Source organism: Phacochoerus africanus, chromosome 8 (genome assembly GCF_016906955.1).
Source record: "Phacochoerus africanus isolate WHEZ1 chromosome 8, ROS_Pafr_v1, whole genome shotgun sequence".
NCBI lineage: Eukaryota > Metazoa > Chordata > Mammalia > Artiodactyla > Suidae > Phacochoerus > Phacochoerus africanus.
The window spans coordinates 47,471,025-47,492,768 of NC_062551.1; the positions used below are offsets into that span (position 1 = coordinate 47,471,025).

The 21,744-nt window shown below is 53.2% G+C and overlaps 1 protein-coding gene across 4 annotated transcripts in view; it reads left to right on the forward strand.

Moving 5' to 3' along the window:
* The window catches only part of RYR1 (ryanodine receptor 1), a 116,721-nt gene that overhangs the window by 93,086 nt on the left and 1,891 nt on the right, over positions 1–21,744 (forward strand). For all 4 annotated transcript variants that reach the window (XM_047793484.1, XM_047793485.1, XM_047793486.1 and 1 more), the window contains 12 exons: positions 7,846–8,187; positions 11,089–11,901; positions 12,581–12,651; positions 13,235–13,388; positions 13,929–14,015; positions 15,010–15,261; positions 16,030–16,160; positions 17,739–17,781; positions 19,208–19,338; positions 19,447–19,507; positions 19,817–19,963; positions 20,243–20,377. In XM_047793484.1, coding sequence (XP_047649440.1) covers positions 7,846–8,187; positions 11,089–11,901; positions 12,581–12,651; positions 13,235–13,388; positions 13,929–14,015; positions 15,010–15,261; positions 16,030–16,160; positions 17,739–17,781; positions 19,208–19,338; positions 19,447–19,507; positions 19,817–19,963; positions 20,243–20,377 — 2,367 coding nt within the window. The remainder of the gene's footprint in view (positions 1–7,845; positions 8,188–11,088; positions 11,902–12,580; positions 12,652–13,234; positions 13,389–13,928; positions 14,016–15,009; positions 15,262–16,029; positions 16,161–17,738; positions 17,782–19,207; positions 19,339–19,446; positions 19,508–19,816; positions 19,964–20,242; positions 20,378–21,744) is intronic.

The window sequence follows — 21,744 nt, forward strand, 5'->3', positions numbered from 1 at the left end:
TGCTGTGGCTCTGGCATAGGCCGGCAGCTACAGCTCCGGTTAGATCCCTAGCTTGGGAACTTCCATATGCCGCAGGAAGCGGCCCTAGAAAAGGCAAAAAAAAAGAAAAAAGAAAAAAAAAGAAATTCAGAACTTACCATACTGCGGGTGTGGGCAAAAAACAAAACAAACAGAAGAAAGAAATTCAGAACTTAAGCTATGGTTGGAGTCATCTTTGGCCTCCACCCCAAGCCTGTTGTCATCCCACATCTCCGAAGGCTGCCGAGGTTATCTTTTTGGTGTACATATCTCTGGATGTTTATTTCTACATTTCCATTCATATGTAAGTCTGCATTGAAAAATATACAGGATTGTTTGAGGGTGTCCCACATTCTTTCTGGTTGACAGAGTTCTTGACAGTTTGCAAAACATAGCTCCAGTAAGTACTTTGCAGATTCCAAAATGTCTCTTACAGTTTGGAAAGGCCTTCCTGGTGGATAAAAACACATTACTGGCTGCTCACTTATTCTTGGTCAGTACTATCTTGTGGTTTTCTTTATTTTTTTTAATTAGCATTTTTTGTTGTTGTTATCTATCTCTAAATTAAAAGACTTCCTTTGAGGAGTTCCCGTCATGGCTCAACGGAAACGAATCCGACTAGGAACCATGAGGATGCGGGTTCGGTCCCTGGCCTCGCTCAGTGGGCTAAGGATCTGGCATTGCTGTGAGCTGTGGTGTAGGTCGCAGACTCCGCTTGGATTCTGCGTTGCTGTGGCTGTGGTGTAGGCCAGCAGCTGCAGTTCCGATTGGACCATTGGACCCCTAGCCTGGGAACCTCCATATGCTGCAAGTGCGGCCCTAAAAAGACCAAAAAAAGAAAAAGAAAAAACTTCCTTTGAGAAACATCTTTATTGAGCTATAATTCACATACTATAAAATTCACCCACTTAAAGGGTACAATTTAATATTTGTTGGCATATTCACAGAATTGTGCAACCATTGCTACAATCTAATTTTAGAACATTTTTTATCACCCCGGAAAAGAAACCCCATATCCTTTAGGAGTTACTTCCCATTTCCCCCACCCAGGCCTCTGGCAACCACTAATCGACTGTCTCTGTAGAGCTGCCATTCTGGACACGTCATGTAAATGGAACCAAAGAACATATGGTCTCAAAAGGCTTTCCTTTTGTTTAACAAGCCACAATGTCTTTATCACTTCCAACTGAAAACACAGCAATAAAGACAAAATAAAAATGATCCACAGTTCACTAACTCATCAAATATGGTCGGTATTCAAATTCCAGGTCTCCTAAATACCTCATATAATTTTTTGAAATTTCTTTGAATCAGGATCCAAACAAGGCCACCCAGTGCAATTGGTTGATGTTTCTCTAAAGCTCCTTTTATCTACTGCTGCCTCCATCATTTTTCCCTTTCCTGGCAGCTTGTCAGCTAGAGACCCCTTGTTGGTCCTATAGAGCAGCACCGCCCGATGGAAATACAAGGTGAGCAACAGATATAGTTGAAAATGTTCCAGGAGTTCCTCGGAGTTCCCCTCATGGCGCAGTGGTTAACGAATCCAACTAGGAACCATGAGGTTGTGGGTTCGATCCCTGGCCTCGCTCAGTAGGTTAAGGATCTGGCATTGCTGTGAGCTGTGATGTAGGTCCCAGATGTGGCTTGGATCTGGCGTCGCTGTGGCTGTGTGGTGTAGGTCAGCAGCTGCAGCTCTGATTCGACCCCTAGCCTGGGAACCTCCATATGCCGTAGGTGAGGCCCTAAAAAGGAAAAAAAAAAAAAGTTCTAGTACCACACTTTTGAAAAAGTGAAAAGAAATGAAAAATTATTTTTAATATGTTTTATTTAACCTACTTTACCAAAATATTATTTCAACATACAGTCAATATAAATTACTAGATATTTTAAGTTCCTTTTTTTTTTTGTCTTTTTGCTATTTCTTTGGGCCGCTCCTGCGGCATATGGAGGTTCCCAGGCTAGGGGTCCAATCAGAGCTGTAGCCACCAGCCGAGGCCAGAGCCACAGCAACGAGGGATCCGAGCCGCGTCTACAACCTACACCACAGCTCACGGCAATGCCGGATCCTGAACCCACTGAGCAAGGCCAGGGATGGAACCCGCAACCTCATGGTTCCTAGTCGAATTTGTTAACCACTGCGCCACGACGGGAACTCCCTTAAGTTCCTTTTTTATACTAAGTCTTTAAAATCTATGTGTATTTTACACTGTCAGCACATCTCACTTGGCACCAGCCTCGATACAAGGGCTCAGGAGCCACACGTGGCTCTCGGCTGTCCTTAGCTGGTACTGTCCTTGTTGTGGAGTTTCCCATAGCTAAGATCTGGCTGATGCGACCTGGTGGTGTCATTTAATGTTCTCCTCATCCCCTGCATTTCCTGTAAACTGGGACTTAGGTTAAAAAGTTCCATCAGATTCAGGTTTAGAGAGGTTTTGTTTGTTTTGCTTTTTAACGGCATATAGAAGTTCCCAGTCTAGGGGTCAAATCAGAGCTACAGCTGCCGGCCTACACCACAGCCACAACAATGCGGGATCCAAGCTGTGTCTGTGACGTACACCACAGCTCACGGCAACCCCATGTGGTTACCATTTGGATTCATTTGTGCTGCACCACAATAGGAACTCCTGGCGGGTTTTGTTTTTGTTGGTTTTTGCCAGCACCTTCCTTTGTGGAACTTCATACATCTATCAAGAGGCCCAGCTTGGCCCATCATCTCTCCCTTTGTGATGTCAGCAACCATTGGTATTCAATGCCCAGACACTTTAGTCCATTAGAGATTGCAAAAGGGCAATATTCTCATTTCTAAATGTTCAGCCTTTTCCAAGCATTATCATATGGTTTCCAAAATGCAAAGCATTATATGAATTCTCTCGCTCTTTACAAATCTGGTATTTTACAACATGCTTTTCAGTTTTTTTAAAGTTTAAAAGACAGGTTCAGGAGTTCCCATCGTGGTGCAGTAGTTAATGAATCCGACTAGGAACCATGAGGTTGCAGGTTCCATCCCTGGCCTTGCTCAGTGGGTTCAGGATCCGGCATTGCCGTGAGCTGTGGTGTAGGTTGTAGACGCGGCTCGGATCCCTCGTTGCTGTGGCTCTGGCCTCGGCTGGTGGCTACAGCTCCGATTGGACCCCTAGCCTGGGAACCTCCATATGCCGCAGGAGCAGCCCTAGAAAAGGCAAAAAGACAAAAAAAAAAAAAAAGGCCCGTTCAGGATTTTTGTTTGTTTGTTTGTTTTTGTTTTTTTGGTCACACCCATAGCACATGGAAGTTTTTTGGGCATGGCCAAAAAAAAAAAAAAGACTTCTTTTTTATAATCCATATGCCACACCCACAGCATATGGAAGTTCCTGGGCCAGGGAGTGAATCTGATAGCCTCAGTGGTGACCTATGCAGCAGCTACGGCAACATGGGATCTTTGCACCACTGGTAACCCACTGCACCAGGCCAGTGACTGGATCTGAACCTCTGTGGCAACCTGAGCTGCTGCAGTCAGATTCTTAACCCACTGCACCACATAGTGAACTCCAAAAAGGACTTCTTTTTTTTTTTTTAACCATTTTTATTTTTTCCATTATAGCTGATTTATAGCATTCTGTCAATTTTCTACTGTACAGCAAAGTGACCCAGTCACACTTACATATATACATTCTTTTTCTCACATTATCCTCCATCATGCCCCATCATAAGTGATTAAATACAGTTCCCAGTGCTGTACACCAGGATGTCGCTGCTTATTCCAAAGGCAATAGTTTGCATCTATTAACCCCAGATTCCCAGGCAATCCCATTCCCTCTCCCTCCCCCTCGGCAACCACAAGTCTGTTTTCCAAGTCCATAAGTTTCTTTTCTGTGCAAATGTTCATTTGTGCCGTATATTAGATTCCAGATATAAGTGATATCATGTGGGATTTGTCTTTCTGACTTACCTCACTTAGTATGAGAGTCTCTAGTTCCACCCATGTTGCTGCAAATGGCATTATTTTGTTCTTTTTGATGGCTTAGTAGTACCCCATTGTGTATATACCACATCTCCTTAATCCAGTCATCTGTTGATAGACATTTAGGTTGTTTCCATGTCTTGGCTATTGTGAATAGCGGTGCAATGAACATACGGGTACATGTGTCTTTTTCAAAGAAAGTTTTGTCCAGATATATGCCCAAGAGTGGGATTGCTGGGTCGTTTGGGAGTTCTATATTTAGTTTTCTGAGGTATCTCCATACTTCTTTGCATAGTATTTGTACCTTAAAAAAAAAAAAAAGAAGGACTTCTCAAGTTCCAAAAGTTGTAACAGAGTTAAAATTCTTCTCAGTTTTCCAGATGCTCAATTCCCTTGACAAGGATGCACTGAACACCTGTTGGTGAACAAAACAGAGACCCCACCCTCCGAGCTGATAGCCTAGTGGGGAAGGGGCAGATGGAAATACTTAAATGAAATGATTTCCGGTCATCACCCGTGGCCTGAAGGGAAGGAGCAGGGCGGTGTGCGAGCGAGCATGGGTGGAATAAGCCCTGTAAACCAAGTGGTCAGGGAAGGACTTTCTGGAAAAGGGCACTGAAGCTGAGAGCTAGAAGTTACCTGGGAAGGCGCGGGGGGGTTGTGTCCTTCCCAGCAAAGGCAACAGCAAGTGTAAAGGCTGAAAGGTGGGAACAGGAGGGATGCAGAGGCAGCCGGTGTGGCTGGAGGAGGCTGTTGAGGGGAGAGAGGAAAGAACTAAGCCTAAGAGGTGAGGGGGCAGGGGTGCAGGGCCTGGGTGGCTGCAGGGCAGACCTGAGTGACATGGAGCTAAGGAGGATTCTGAGCAGGGGAGGGGTGTGACCTGACTCAGATGTTTATAGGGTCCCTCCATCTATGTGTGGGGAAGGGACTGTGGGGACAGAAGAGAAGCAGGGAGTCCCGGGTGGAGGTTGCTGAGGTGGTCTCGTGGGGGACAAAACCAGGTTGGGGGCCAGGGAGGGGACAGAATGTGTGTGTGTGTGTGTGTGTGTGTGTGTCCTAGATCTGTTGAAAGCAGAACTGACAGATTTGCTGATGGATTAGGTGTGGGCAGTGAGATTAAAGAGAGGAATCAAAGATGACTCAAAGGTTTTTAACTTCAGCACCTGGGGGGTGGCGATGCTATTCCTGAGATGGGTAAGACTGTGGGAGGAGAGGTTTTGAAATCAAGAGTTCAGTTGTAGCCTTTTTCACAAAGAAATGTCACGTAGGGCTTGGGGTGTAAGTGTTTGGGGCGCAGTCAGGGCTGGGATGTAGACTTCACACCCATTGGCATGGAACGGCAGCCGAGCCTTGGGCCTTGCTCATATCTCCATGAAGTGTGCAGGTCTCAAGAAAAGCGTGCACAGTACAAGCCTGGAGCCCCTCTGACCTTCTCTGGAAGACAAGGAACTTCCAGCAAAGGAAACTGACAATAGTCAGAAAAGAAGATGTTTCAAAAGAAAGGGATAGTCACATGGACAGTGACAGAGAGAGAGCAGCAACTCACAAGAGCGTAGTCCAGGACCAAACGGAAGGGATGGAGTCCCGGGTCCCATGCGGAGGGTTCGGATTTTAAGAAGGGCCGTGTTACACTGCATCAGAAGGGAAGGAGCCAGGTTGCAGGTAGAGTTCCTGTGCGATTTTGTCTCCACGCTCTGTGGTTTCCAGAGCCCTTCATGATTTGCAAAGCGTGTTACTCATTTAGAAAGCATGTTGCAAAGTTCTTGGCTACAAAGCACTTTTTAGAGCCAGAAAACTTCACTTCTGATCATACCCCAGAGCAGCGTTTCTCAGGCTTGCATGTGGCAAGCCATCTGTTGGTCATGAAATTGACTTAGTTAAGTCATGACCGGCATCTTTAAAAAATAAAATAGAATGGAACACTGCAGAGTGTATTACCTAGCGAAAGTCAGAATTGTGTCACGAGATCTTTTTTTTCTTTTTTTTTTTTTGAGTCACATTGTAAAATGCATTCTTACTGTGGGTGCACTCAAAACATTTGAAAGACTGCCCCAGAGAAGCTCTTGCAAAAAAGTGTGTTGGAGATCAGCACGAGAATGTTACAGGAAAGTGTCTGTAAAGTCAAAACTGAAAACAATCTAAATGTCTGTCATCAGGAGACTAGATAGAGTGTTGTATTTTTTAAAGAGGAATACTACGCAGCAGTGAAAAGGCTTTCATTTGATCCATATATAATAAGGATAGATCTTGGAATCAACATACATTTGAGTGGAAAAGAAAAATTACATGATTTTAGCTGTTCTTTAAGTCAAAATAATGCACAGGATACCATTTTTTTGTGTGAGAAAATGACAGAATATAAGTAGTAAAAGTATTGACACATAACTTCTTTTTTTAAAATTTCTATGGCTGCACCCATGGCATATGGAACTTCCTGGGCCAGAGATGGAATCCAAGCCACAGTTGTGACCTACGCCACAGCTGCTGCAGCAATGCCATATCGTTTAACCCACTGCGTGGGCCAGGTATCAAACCTGGGCCTCTGCAGGGATCCAAGCCGCTGTAGGTGGATCCTTAACCCACTGTGCCACAGCAGGAACTCCCACATACTTCTGTTTTTATTGAAGTATTGTTGGTTTACAATATTATATTAGTTTCAAATGTACAACACAGCGATTCAGTATTTTATAGGTTATACTCCATTTAAAATTATTGTAAAGTATTGGCTATGTTCTCTGTGCTATGCAGTATAGCCTTGTAGCTTATTTATTTTATACATAGTAGTTTATATCTCTTAATCCCCATCCCTATCTTGCCCCTCCCCCCGCCATCTCCCCATTGGTTTGTTCTAGTTTGTTCTCTGTATCTGTGAGTCTGTGTCTGTTTTGTTATATTCATTTATTTTTTAGATTCCACATATAAGTGATAACGTACAATACTTGTCTGACTTACTTCACTAAGTATACCCTCTAGGTCCATCCATTGTGACACATGGTTCTTTGGAAGGATGCACCGACCCCAGGATGATGGTTACCTGGGGGCGGGCGGGGGGAATGGAACACGAGCAGGGTACCCAGAAGTCTCCAAGCATACCTGACATGTTTTAGTTCTTAAATATATAGCAGTTGACAAGTATGTCATCAGGGGCATTCGTTCATTCTGGGGTGATGGGCACATGACTTTATTACCAGTTGGAATTCAGAGGCCTCCATGGTGTCGGGTGCCAATTATTTAGTTGCTGGAAATGGTGGGAGGTGGGTGCAAAGGCCCTGGGGGAAGGGGCAGAGGTGGTGGTATGTATCATTCAGGGCCCTGGCCTTAAGGGGACTGGTATGGAGGAAAGAGTCATTATCTAACTTGGCGACAGAAGGAGCTGTGTGGGCAGGATGGCTTGACTGACCTTTGAGGGAGAGACGGCCAGCATAGAGAGAGGGCCAGGGAGAGAAATGCCATACCTCCATCTCTTCCTGCTCCCTGACCCCAAAGGGATGGGTCCCACCCACAGCCAGAAGTTCAGGAGAGCCTCTGGTACAGCCCATAGTTGCCGCCTGTACAGAGCAGGCCTGCAGGGACTCGCCAAGATGGGAGCTTGAGGCAACTGCTACACAAGGGCCGAGTTCCATCAATTCACATCTTACCGTCCCTGAGAATGGAATGTATCTGACGGTGGGTGGTGGCTCAGTGCTGTGGAAATGTAGCATTGAGCATTTTAAGGGGTGGTATAGCCTTATCCATACCACCCGGCAGGGTGTCAGCCTTGGATGCTGGTGACATGATTCTGGACTTTGCTGTCTGAAAAATCTATAGTTGTTTCAGCAAGGGCTGTGGGGCTCCCTAGGCCACTCCCCTCTAACCCCGGCACCCCCTTACCCCTGCCCACACCCCAGGCCATGGACAGCCAGAAGCAGTTCACCGGTCCGGAAATCCAGTTTCTGCTTTCGTGCTCTGAAGCGGATGAGAACGAGATGATCGACTGCGAGGAGTTCGCCAACCGCTTCCAGGAGCCAGCCCGCGACATTGGCTTCAACGTGGCTGTGCTGCTGACCAACCTGTCGGAGCACGTGCCGCACGACCCGCGCCTGCGCAACTTCCTCGAGCTGGCGGAGAGCATCCTCGAGTACTTCCGGCCCTACCTGGGCCGCATCGAGATCATGGGCGCCTCGCGCCGCATCGAGCGTATCTACTTTGAGATCTCGGAGACCAACCGCGCCCAGTGGGAGATGCCCCAGGTGGGTGGACCCGCAAACCTGCACGCTCGCCTCCCCGGGCTTCGGGGCATGCTCCTTGCAGCCTTGGACCCCACATGGGGATGTGCACACTTTGCACAGCTGCTCTGCAGACTGGTGGGCCCCTGCTCCACTCGTGCAAGTCCACGCCCGCCCTTTTGCGTACGTTGTATGAGCGCTGCTGTGCCCTCGCGGCGCATCCCAGGTTCTCCCATGAACACCTCTTGCAGGCTCGACCCACACATGGAGGTAACCCTCATACACGCAGCAGCGGCCCTGTGCCCCCGCTATGGCTGTACTCTCTCCTACTTGAGCCCATGTGGTGACATACACCTTGCTCACCTTCCTAGCAGCCTCTGGTGTGCCCTCTCTTGGCCCTGCTCTGCCCACACCCACTCTTTTGCACACTCACCTTGGGAGCTCTGGGGTGTCCTATATGCTGGCCCACCCCTCACCAGTCACCGCCCATGCCCCCAAATGCCGAGTGTCCATCCTGCTTATTCTAGGCACACATAGGGGTGCACATCTCTTGCACACTCACTCGGGGGATACCAAGTGTGCCTTCCTGCAGCTCTGGCACACCATATGATTGCTCACCCCTCACTCATTCACCCACACATGCCTTGATACACCCATGCTCACCCACGTGCTCTTGGACCACCCTCCCCAGTTCATCTGCAAGAGCCGCCGCCAGGGTGATGGCCAAGCCTACTCCTTGGCCTGATGTGCCCAAGCCCATAAGTGGTGGTTTTTTTATTTTTGTTTTGGGTTTTTGTTGTTGTTGTTTGTTTTCTTGTTTTTGCTTTTTAGGGCTTCACCCACAGCATGTGGAAGTGCCCAGGCTAGGGGTCGAATCAGAGCTACAGCTGCCAGCCTACACCACAGCCACAGCCACACCAGATCCAAACCTTGTCTGTGACCTACACCACAGCTCACAGCAATGCCAGATCCTTAACCCACTGATCAAGGCCAGGGATCAAACCCTCATCCTTATGGTGCCTAGTTGGATTCATTAACCACTGAGCTGCAAAGGGAACTCCTCATAAGTGTTTAAATGCCCCTTACACACTCACTTGCTGACATGCCCTTGGCACACCCGGAGCCCACCTCACACACTCCCATGTGCCCCTCATGCTTGCTCAGCACCCAGCCCTGCCCCTGTTATCCAGGTGGCCCTCCTGCTCACACTCTTGCAATGCACACCAAGCCTGCGAGCCCCTTACCTGCTCCTTGCACTCACGTGTCCCTTAGATGACCCCAGGCATCTACACACTCCTCCCCCTTGCTCTTGCACACCCTTCCCATCTTACACTCACAGTCCATGAGGCTTGCCCTCCCCTCATCTCCTCAGTGACACCTGGCTCACGCACACCTAGGCTTGTGCCCCGCCCTGAGCCCTGCCTTCATGTTCCAGGCCCTCTTACACTGATTCCCGGCTCCCTCTGCACACTCATCCTGCTGCACATGCACTGACCATCTGATTGCAGATCCCTCCCACACTGGCACTCCCCCGCCCTGGTTTTGCCCAGGCGTTCCCAGCCTGACCACATTGCCGAGTCTGCCGACCACACTGAGCCCGGCACGGTCACATTCTTCCCACATCCTCCCATGCCGCCACCCCACCTCGCACCCGACTCCTCCCTTAGCCCCTGGTACCCCCCACAGGCTCCTGCGCAGCAGCCTCTTCACATACATCACAGAACCCCCTAGATTTTGCACACTCACCTGTGTCTCTTGGGGCACCACTGTATACTCATGCTCCTCTCCAATCTGCCTTAAAAGCCATTGCAGCATCCGTGCACCCAGGATGTCTGTGCATCATCAGCAGGAAGCCCTGGCTCACCACTGGCTCCTCACACTCTTGTACCTGAGAGGGCGCTCCACCCTTCCCCCCTCCCCCGCCCCCCCTTACGTGCCCTCCACGTGCGCACTCTTTCTGTCAGTGTTAGTCCTCTAAACACCCACTCCCTCCTGCTCACTCCTCCCCATTCCCACCGCCTCCTATGGGTCCAGAGCCCACGAGGCCCGCCAGCACTCACGCAGCAGTGCTATGACAGCAGACACTGTGCGGCATTTAGTAGGTGCCAGGCACTGTTCTAATCACTCAACCTCTATTAACGTGTTTAATCCTCACACCAACCATAATATGCATAGGTCGTATCATTATTCCCTGATTTACGGATGGGGAAACTGAGGCCCAGAGAGTTACCTCTAACTCAGTGGCAGAATCAGGATTCAAAGCCAGGCAGGCTGGCTGCAAAACCTTTGCTCTCAACCATTATTCTTTGTCCCTCAAAGAAGCCAAAAGTGGAGTTCCTGTGTGGCTCAGTGGGTTAAGAACCCAACCAGCATCCATGAGGATGTTTGATCCCTGGCCTTGTTCAGTAGGTTAACTGCAAGCAAGCTGCTGGCATGGGTCTTAGATGCTGTTCCGATCTGGCGTGGCTGTGGCTGTGGTGTAGCCTGGCAGCTGTAGCTCCAATTAGACACCTGCTCTGGCGAGGTGGGGGAGCCAAAACCATCGATTCTGGAACCAGCTTGTGGGGGATTGGCATCCTACACCCACCACCTCTCAGCTGCATCACTCTGAGCCCTTGACTATGTGGGCCTCCATTTCCTCATCTATGAAACAGGGATGGATAATAGCCCCTAACTAGGATGGTTTGTGAGGATTACTTGGATACCATATGTGAAATACTTGATCTGGGGCCGGCCTTGCTGAAGTTCTGTTTACAAGTGCATCTTCAGCAAGCACTGCATAGGTTTGTGATTAATAATAAAAACAACGACCGTCGCTTAAAACGGTGGCTGCTGCGGCGAACGCTCGCAGCTGCGACCGCCCTTGTCCCAAGTCCCTGCAGACTGGACGGCTCCCCATCACGTCCCCTCTGCCCCTCGGTGCAGGTGAAGGAGTCGAAGCGTCAGTTCATCTTCGACGTGGTGAACGAGGGCGGCGAGTCGGAGAAGATGGAGCTCTTCGTGAGCTTCTGCGAGGACACCATCTTTGAGATGCAGATCGCCGCGCAGATCTCGGAGCCCGAGGGCGAGCCGGAGGAGGACGAGGACGAGGGCGCGGGCCTGGCAGAGGCGGGCGCTGACGGCGCGGAGGAGGGCGCGGTGGGGCCCGAGGGCGCGGCGGGGACCGCGGCGGCCGGCTTGACGGCGCGGCTGGCAGCGGCCACGAGCCGGGTCCTGCGCGGCCTCAGCTACCGCAGCCTGCGGCGGCGCGTGCGGCGGCTGCGGCGGCTCACAGCGCGGGAGGCGGCCACGGCTCTGGCTGCGCTGATCTGGGCGGTGCTGGCGCACGCGGGGGCGGCGGGCGCCGGGGCGGCGGCGGGCGCGCTGCGCCTGCTCTGGGGCTCGCTCTTTGGTGGCGGCCTGGTGGAGGGTGCCAAGAAGGTGACGGTGACCGAGCTCCTGGCGGGCATGCCCGATCCCACGGGCGACGAGGTGCACGGCGAGCAGCCGGCTGGGCCCGGCGGCGAGGCGGACGGCGAGGGCGCGGGCGAGGGCGCGGGCGAAGCCCTGGAGGGCGCGGGCGACGAGGAGGTGGCGGTGCAGGAGGCCGGCCCGGGAGGCGCAGACGGGGCTGTGGCCGTGGCCGAAGGGGGCCCCTTCCGGCCCGAAGGGGCTGGCGGCCTCGGGGACATGGGTGACACGACGCCTGCGGAGCCGCCCACGCCCGAGGGCTCCCCTATCATCAAGAGGAAGCTGGGGGTGAGCCTGCGGGCAGGGGCTGCAGGGTTCTCAAGTCTTTGGGGGTAGGATGGAGGGCGAGAGAGGGAAGGAGAGACTCTAATAACAGAGGGTGGGTGGCGTGTGCAGAGAAAGAGGAACCTCAGAGATATGTGGAGACAGGCGTGGAGATGGATGCAGAGATGGAGACCAGGCGGCCGGGTGGTTGTGCGTCTGGGAGAAACAGAGAAAAAGATAACTGGGGCCAGAGAGGACAAGAGATCCAAAGACCAAATTAGAGGGGAAATGGGACAAGAACTAAAAAGACCCAAGATAGGGTTAGGGACCCTGGGAAAGAGATACGGAGGGGGTGGGGAATTAAGTAGCCCACGGGACAGAGGCCCCTAGAGCATGCCCAGGCCCTCAGGGTGATGAGGTCTAGGGGGCTGCGGTTGTCAAGGTGATGGGAAGCCCTGGTGGAGGAAGAGCTCCACTTGGACTCAGCCTGACTCTGCAGTGTTTTAGGCAAGGCACCTCACCTCTCCAGCCTCATTTTTCCCTCTTAAAGAATTTGTAATCCCTCTTCTGGGAGGTGGGAGGAGAGCAAAGGTTGGATTGCCCAGGGGAAACAGCCAGAAGGGGACCCAGAGAGGAACGGGCAGGTCAGCCCTGAGAGGTACTGGGGGTGCGGGCTCAGTCCTGATGCTCACCCTGCCACCAGGTGGATGGAGAGGAAGAGGAGCTGCCGCCGGAGCCGGAGCCGGAGCCGGAGCCAGAGCCTGAGAAAGCTGAGTAAGTGGCTTTGAGGTCCAAGGAGGCCCGGCCCCATCGCTGCTTCCTTCTTGGACCGGGAGCCTCCTGAGGTCAGGGCCTAAAGCTGCCCTGGTCACCCTGTGACCTCAGCATGGTCCAGGCCCCGGCCCCGAGGAGGGGCTCTGTGAAAGGCAGAAGAGAAAGGAATGCTCCTGTCTTACCCCCAAGCCTTTCTACCAGCCACTCCTGCTGCCTGCAGCACCTTCCCCCACGCTTCATCTCAACCTTCTTCCTCCTTCCCATCTTGGCTCACATGTCTCCTTCTCCAGGAAGCCAACCTTGATACCGCCCCCCGCCGCCCCCCCCCCCCCCGCCAAGTTGAAGAGGTGTCTCCTGAACTTACCCCATCCAAGCCCTGATCACTCTGGGGCCTGGTGACAGGACTGGAGCCCCATGCAGACAGGGCTGGAGGTTGTCTCACCACTATGTCCCCAGCACCATCTAGACCTGGACCAGGCATGGGGTGGGCCCTGTGGCTTTGAATGAATGAATGGATGGATGGGTGAATGAATGAATGCATTTCCCAGGTACCTCCTCACTCTCTCTGTGTCCTGCCCTGCAGTGCTGAGAATGGGGAGAAGGAAGAAGTCCCCAAGCCCCCACCAGAGCCCCCCAAGAAGACAGCTCCTCCTCCACCCCCTCCAAAGAAGGAGGAGGCTGGAAGCGGGGGCCTGGAATTCTGGGGAGAACTGGAAGTACAGAGGGTGAAGTTCTTGGTGAGGACCCAGCAAGGGCACCCCGAAGCCTCCTTGCCCAGGGAAACCCAGCCTTCACACCACCTCTCCCCCCACCCTGCTCTTGAGCCCACCTATGCCAGACTCAGCTCTGAGGGGAACCCAGGCTGGGGCAGAGGGCAGAGATGTCCCCAGACAGAGCAGAACCCAGGCACAGGGCAGCATGTTTAGGTGGTCCTCCCTTGGCTCCCTGGACTGTTCAGCATCCTTTTCCAGCCCCCACACCCTTGCTCACCTGGAGCCACTGGCCTCGGCTTCCCACCCCCATCCTCCATCCTTGTCTATAACATGGGCCTATCAGCAGCACCCACTTCAGAGGGTCGCGGTGAGAATTAAACAGGTTCATGCCTATAAAGCTCGTAGCCCCGGCCTGGGTGTACAGAGTGAGCTGTCAGTAAGTGGGAGGTTGTGGGGCCAGATACCGAGGACTGCGGTGCCTGAGTCTTGGGTGTGATGGGGTGACTTCTCCAGCAAAGTGGGTGGACTGTGAGCTCTGTCTTTCTCTTTCTCTCCTCGTCTTAGAACTACCTCTCCCGGAACTTTTACACTCTGCGATTCCTTGCCCTCTTCTTGGCATTTGCCATCAACTTCATCTTGCTGTTTTATAAGGTGCTGCTCAAGAGGGGCCAGGAGGACCAGGCGCTCATCTGGGCTGTGGGGCGGGAGGCTCAGCCCCTAGCATGTTCCCAGGGCCCTTGCTGTTCACCAGGGACAAAGTGTTGGGCTCAGGGTCCTCAGGAAAGTTCAGGCTGGACACCTGGATCTCGGGACCCCCGTGGGGATGAGTGTGGGTATCTGGGTTGCTCTGGAACAGATGCCTGAGTGTTTGCAGGAATTATAGCAGGGAGCCAGTTCTGGGTTCCACACTCACCCTGCACCTCGGCAACACCACTGATTCAGTTCCATCTTTTGGCTTTTGCATGAGCTAAAGAGAAATGTGTGGGGAGGAGGAAATGGGCAGCTCATGAAATAGAGGGAGAAGGCTAAGAATCAGGCCTCTCAAAGGACAAAGGGACCCTCAGGGTCTTGCCAGGGATCTAGATGACAGGACAGAGAGGCCGTCTAGCAGAGTGATCAGAGCATGGCTTCTGCGGCGTCAGATGCTGGCTCTGCCAGTCACTAGCTGCATGATATTAGGCAAAGTGCTTAACCTTTCAGCGCCTTAATTTCCTGATCTGTGTAAGGGGTGATGGCAGCGTCTACATCTTAGAGCTCTGGGAGTTAAGGGGGTCGACGCGTATAAAGCACTTAAAATAGTACCTGGAAGAGAAAGGTGCTGTAGAAATGTTAGCTCCTACAAACGTTAGTATTGGTGTTAATATTAGTGTTCACATTAGTCTCTTGAGGGATCCACTGACAGTCAAGATGAACCAACTCTATTTTCAGTCCTCCTGTCACTGGGTTCAATAGTCAGAGTCCCAGGACAGAGTCGGATTTGCTAGCTAGGGTCCTGGGCTCACCCCTTGATCTTAGTTGACAGTCCTGCCAAGACTATCGGACAAGGGCCTCGGGGTCAGAGGCTTTGTTCACGGGTTCTGGGTATGGCAGACCAGTGGCCGGGACACCAGGGTCCCCACCCTGACTGACCTCTGTCCCCCTTTAGGTCTCGGACTCTCCACCAGGGGAGGATGACATGGAGGGCTCAGCAGCCGGGGACCTGTCAGGTGCAGGCTCTGGTGGCGGCTCTGGCTGGGGCTCCGGGGCCGGAGAGGAGGTGGAAGGCGACGAGGACGAGAACATGGTGTACTACTTCCTGGAGGAGAGCACGGGCTACATGGAGCCCGCCTTGCGCTGCCTAAGCCTGCTGCACACGCTGGTGGCCTTTCTCTGCATCATAGGCTACAACTGCCTCAAGGTGGGCCATGACCACAGCCTTGGGGCTTGTGTGTGTTTGCGGGGGGATGGGGACACCAGCTGAGAGGACTTGGGGCAGGGGCTGGGGATCTCACACAGCAGTTGGGATGGAGGGGGCCCCCCGTTGGGACAAGGGCTGGGGGGTTGAATGCAGGATTCAGGTCTTCAGCAAGGATGATATTCAGGCTGCGATTGGATGAGGGTCACTACCCTATGACAGTGTTCATTTCTGGATCAAGAAGCAAAATTTGTCATCAGTGTCTGTGAGGGTCTGTGGGCCTCAGCCATAACATGGGTGCTAATAGGAGGATGTGGATTCCGACACCAGCTATGCCTGAAGTTTGTGATGCCCCATCAGGTGTGTTAGGAAAACTTCAGGATGGGCTCTGAGAGATCGGAGGGCCTAGCAAACCTTGATATTTTACAACTGGACCAACGGAGGTTGGCTTAGAACTTTTGCATATGCTGTTCCCTCTGCCTGGAATGCTGTACCTCTCTCCCACTTCCTCTCGCCTGCTCATTTGATTCCTCCTCCTCCTCTTGGGAGGCCGCAGGCTGCAGCCGCCACCACTTCTGGGCGCTCCCCTGTATTTCTTCCCATCCCTGGCGCTGACCCTCTGACCACGTTTCCACATGACTGCCCTCCTCCCTCAGGGAACGCGCCTCTGACGGGGGGGGGGGTCTCCCGCAGGCTCCCACAACATCTCCTGGCTCCCGCTGGGGCTGCGGTCTCCTGATGCCCGCCCCTTGGCCTCCCTGCACAATCTAGGTGCCCCTGGTGATCTTTAAGCGGGAGAAGGAACTGGCCCGGAAGCTGGAGTTTGACGGCCTCTACATCACAGAGCAGCCCGAGGACGATGACGTGAAGGGGCAGTGGGACCGGCTGGTGCTCAACACGCCGTAAGGGGCCCGCACCCCTCCGCCCCGGGCTGGATGGGGAAGCAGAGCTGGGCTTGTACTCCAGTCCCAGCCCAGGCCTCAAAAGATGGGGTTCCAGTCACTGCTGGTTCTGACCCATTTTCCCCAAGGCTTCATCTTCCTCTTCGTAATACAGATGTCCTGGGCGTTACGGTACCTGGGCGGTGCTGGTGACACATGGAGGTTCCTGGACTCCAGCCCTGGAGATTCTGGTTCAGTGGGGAGGAGCCCAGAAACCTGCCTTTTAAATTGTCCCCGCATGTGATTCTCGCCAGGTGCCATGAGTGGGAAATCTATGAAATCATTTGATTTTTAAACTGAGCCCAGGGGAGTTCCCTTGGTGGCTCATTGGTTAACAAACCCAACTAGGATCCATAAGGACGCAGGTTCGATCCCTGGCCTCTCTCAGTGGGTTATGGATCCAGCGTTGCCATGAACTGTGGTGTAGGTCGCAGACATGGCTCGGATCCAGCGTTGCCATATCTGGCAGCTACAGCTCCGATTAGACCCCTAGCCTGGGAACCTCCATATGCCATGGGTGCAGCCCTAAAAAAAAAAAAAAAAAAAAGTAGTGTCTGGGAGTTTCAGACACTATTTGGAACTTAGAGAAGTGGCTGAGTTGTGGCTCAGCAGGTCAGAATCCCAACATAGTGTCCGTGAGGATGCAGGTTTGATCCCTGGCCTCACAAGCTGCCATGTAGGTCACAGATGCAGCTCGGATGTGATGTTCCCATGGCTGTGACATAGGCTGTAGCTGTAGCTCTGATTGGACCCCTGGCCTGGAACTTCCATATGCCATAGGTGCGGCCCTAAAAAGAAAAAAAAATGAAATAGTGTCTGCCAAGACCTCAACTTCTAAATACCATTTCCTGCAACAAGGAACCAAGCTCCCTGGAGAAGTGGCAGATTTCAGGGCTGGGGCAGGAAGGTGTAAGATGAGCCTGGATTATCTCCTGTGTCAGAAAGCAGAGTGAGAAATGGTGACATGCCCAAAGGACCCAGCCGCCAGCTAGAAGGGGCTCTCTGAGGACAAAGCAGGGACCATATGAGCATCAATAAAGATAGGAAGTGCCACGACTTGAGGTCTAAATCCATGGATTCATAATAAATCTACTCCACTCCCCCTCCACACACAACTCATTGGCCACCTTTGCAGGATGTTAGGGCATCATCTCATCAGCTAGAGAACTGGTAAATAAAGGGCCAGAATCATCAAATAAAATGAGATAGATCAGTGAGAGAGCACAGCACTCCCTGGAGCCGGAAGAGGGCCAGGCTGCCAACCCGACTCCTCCCCTCTGAGGGCAGTTCTGGGGTCTTTGCATGTCCTGGTTTCGAATGCAAGCCTCCTGCCTCCTCTGGGCTCCGGGGGTGGGGGAAGGGTTGACGCTGGGCACATGTCACCTGGCCTGGGGTCTTTACAGCCTGACCGTGAATGAGAGGTGACCCTACTGTGTGGCGTCCCCTGTGCGAAAGGCGCTGGAATTCCATGCCGCCCCTGCCCTGGTGGGTGCCCCCATTCCCTCCCGCCCTAACATCTCCTGGCCTCTCTCTCGGCAGGTCTTTCCCCAGCAACTACTGGGACAAGTTTGTCAAGCGGAAGGTGAGAGGGTGTGGATGAAGGTGGAAGGGCCTCCCGGGCTGGATCCCTTGCTGCCACCAGGCCATCTGAGCCCTATCACGTACTCGCTTGGTGTGTGACCTTGGGCACAGGGCTTTGCCGCTCTGTTGGCCTCCATTTGCCCATCTGGAAATGGGTGTGATCATCACCCCCCGTCCCTGTAATGAGGTGATCCACGCCGCAGGCATAGCTTACTGCCCGGCGCAGAGGAAGTCCTCGGTGAATGTTAGTTTTGAGGGAGGAAGGAAGGCATCCTATTTAAGCACACAGACTCTGGAGCTGGCTTGTCTGCTTTTCTGCTCCCGGCTGTGTCCACCTCTCTGCGCCTCAGTGTCCCTCATATTCAAAGTGAGGGAATAAGAGGGTCAATCCCCTCTTAGAGGGCTGTTGTGAAGATTACACGACCTACTGTGTGACCAGTATCTGGCCCATAGGAAAGCATCAGACAAGTCTTGGCTGTTCCGGTCAGTCATTCACTCAACAAATGATTATTGAGCACTGACTGTGTGCCAGGAACCATTTTAGGGACCTGGAATCCAGTAGTAAACACTGAGCTGGAAAGACATAAAGAACACAGTGGCGTTCCCTTGTGGTGAAGCAGAAACGAATCTGACTATTATCCACGAGGATGCAGGTTCAACCTCTGGCCTCTGTCAGTAGGTCGGGGATCCAGCGTTGCCGTGAGCTGTGGTGCAGGTCCCAGACATGGCTTGGGTCTGGCGTTGCTGTGGCTGCGGTGGAGGCTAGCAGCTGGAGCTCGGATTCGACCCCCAGCCTGGGAACTTCCATATGCAGTGGGTGTGGCCCCTAGAAAGCAAAACAAAGAAAGGAAAAGAGCACCTATACTGTGTCCAGGGGGTGATGAGTGCTGTAGAAGAAAAAAAGCCACGAAGAGGGGCGGGAAGTCCTTGGGTGTGGGCCCAGAGAGGTTGCTCTTCCAGGCAGGATGGATGGTCAGGAGGTGAGGGAGTAAGCCAGGAGGAAATTTGGGGGAAGAGCGTCCTAGGCAGGGGGGAGCAGCCAGTGCAAAGGTCCTGGGGTAGGAATGTGCCTGGTGTATTTGAGGAGCTGTGGGGAGGCCAGTGTGGCTGAAGCACAGTGAGTGAAGGGGTGAGTGGGAGGAGATAGTTGACGGGGGCCCAGTTTATATAGGATTCCTTGTCTACCTGCCTAATAATAGTAACTTATCCCAATTAATTTGGCTAATGAATTAACTGGATCTTTATCACTGTGGACCCTCCCTCTGAGAATCTGAAGGAAGCTCTGGCCCTTCTCCCCAGGAAAACGCATCCCCAGTTTCTTGCACAAAGTTCTGACTGCCCCCACCCGCACCCCTGCCCCCGCCCTGTGTAGGCCATGACCCTCCCACTCCAGTTTGTCTGCATGGCCCCCCCGCTCTCGCGCACAGGTCCTGGACAAGCACGGGGACATCTACGGGCGGGAGCGGATCGCCGAGCTGCTGGGCATGGATCTGGCCACGCTGGAGATCACAGCCCACAACGAGCGCAAGCCTGAACCACCGCCAGGGCTGCTCACCTGGTGAGCGGAGGTTGACCCCGCACGGCCAGGAGGGCAGGCAGCGGAGGGGGCCAGGGTCCGACGCACCCCCCCCCACCTCTGGCCATCCCTCCTCCCTCCACCCCACAGGCTCATGTCCATCGATGTCAAGTACCAGATCTGGAAGTTCGGGGTCATCTTCACAGACAACGTGAGGAGGGATTCATGGTGGGGAGGGACCCGCAGGGGAAGTCCTGAGTCCTGAGCCCCGGAACACCTCTGCTCCCAGGCCCCTGGTCCCCCAGAATGCTCTTCAATTCCCAGGACACCTCTTCTGCAGAGGGTTCCCCAACGCCCCCAGGATGGCTTCTCACCCAGAATGCCCCATGATTCTAGAATGTTCCCGATCCTTCAAATAACCCCTAACCAGAGACCCCGGCGCCTTGGCCCCCAGTGCACACCCAGCACTCTTGAATACTCCTGGGCCCCCTGGGTGACCCCTGACCCCGTGTGCCCGCAGTCGTTCCTGTACCTGGGCTGGTACATGGTGATGTCCCTCCTGGGTCACTACAACAACTTCTTCTTCGCCGCCCACCTCCTGGACATTGCCATGGGGGTCAAGACGCTGCGTACCATCCTCTCATCCGTCACCCACAATGGCAAACAGGTGTGGAGAGGACCTGCCTGGGGGGCGGGCGCCAGTGGGACGTGGGCACCGGGCAGCTAAGGTGAGGAGGGGCAAGGCCGGGGTGGGCGGGCTGGGGACTCGTGAGACCCCGGGGAGGGGGCGGGCCACCCGGGGGCGGAGCCAAACTGGGACAGAGAGAGAGAGAGACACACACACACACACACACACACACACACACACACACACACACACGGCTGGGAAGAGGGTGGGGTGAGCCAAGCGAGCGAGGCGCTGACCTGCTCCCCGCCCCGCCCCCAGCTGGTGATGACCGTGGGCCTCCTGGCAGTCGTGGTCTACCTGTACACGGTGGTGGCCTTCAACTTCTTCCGCAAGTTCTACAACAAGAGTGAGGACGAGGACGAGCCTGACATGAAGTGCGATGACATGATGACGGTGAGCCCCTGCCCCCAACACTCTCGGGCATGCTGTTGACCATTCCTGACCCTCAGTTTCCCATCTGGAAAGGGGGTGAGTAATAGCACCCACCTTGTCGACTTACTGGGAGGATTCAGTGAGGCACTTGGAACAGTGCCCAGTAAATGAGCCACTACTGTTATTCGAGATTTTGTTTGTTTGTTTGTTTGTTTTTTGCTGTCCCATGGCATGTGGGAGTTCCCGGGCCAGGGATCAGATCTGAGCCACAGTTGTGACCTAAGCCCAGCTGCAGTGACCCCAGATCCTTAACCCGCTGTGCCCGGCCAGGGATTGAACCCGCGTCCCAACACTCCCAAGACGCCACACTTTGCCCTCCTGTTGCGCCACAGCAGGAACCCTGCTACTTGAGCTTTTAAAGCTGTTATTATTAGAAAGGGGCTCAGGCACAGTGCCTGACTTACAAGCCTTGTGGTTTTGAATTGGCTACTCACCTGCCCCGTGCTCCGGTGTTCTCACCCGTGACTGGGTGTATAATAATAGTGCCTACAGCCCTAGCGTTGCTTTTAGGACTCAATGATGCTCCCTGACCAACTAGGAGGTGAAAGTCTTAGCATAGTACCTGGCAGGTGTTAAGGGTTCCATAGATGTGAGCTACTGTTATCACTATCTAGAATTAAAAGTCTCATGCAAAGCATGCCATGCGTGTTTCTGTTTTCTCTTCTATTCTAAGAGCAGTGGCCATAACCCACACTGAATTTAACCCACCAGAGGCAGGGGCCACAGTTGAAAGCATCATCCCAGGGCTTCCTCTCAGGAGAGGGCCTGTAATCCGGCTCTGTGCTTGCAGGACCCGTCTAGCTCCTCAGCCCGACATTTGAGACCCCGTCAGACCAAGTCTTCCTGCTCAGCCTTGTTCCCACCTGTCCCTGCTCTTGACTCTTAACCGAGACAACTGGGTTCTTTCGCCCCCAGGGGACACAGAAAAAACTGTGTAAAGTCTTTCCCAAGTACCAGGCAGACCATGGCCCTCCCTCTGATCAGAACCTTCTTGCCATTCCCCAGTACTTTCCCCATGGTTTGCAAAGCCGGGGAAAGCTTGCCTGGCCTGAGTCTAACCACAGTCCTTCTTGCTTTTTGCTCTCTGGTTGCCTGGTTCTCCTTCAGTTCCCCTAAGATCATGTGTTTCCTCCCAACCCAAGCCTTTTGCATCTGACATTCACTTGGCCCCTCCCACCCAGGCCCTGCCCTGCGAGCACACACCCCTTCCCTTGATGCTGCCCCTTCAGCTTAAGTGCTGCCTCCTACAGGAAGCCCTCCCTGACCTTTGGCTGGACCTCATGTCTCTCCCTGCTCTTGTTCACAGGGCCTCTGTCTCTTAGCTTCGC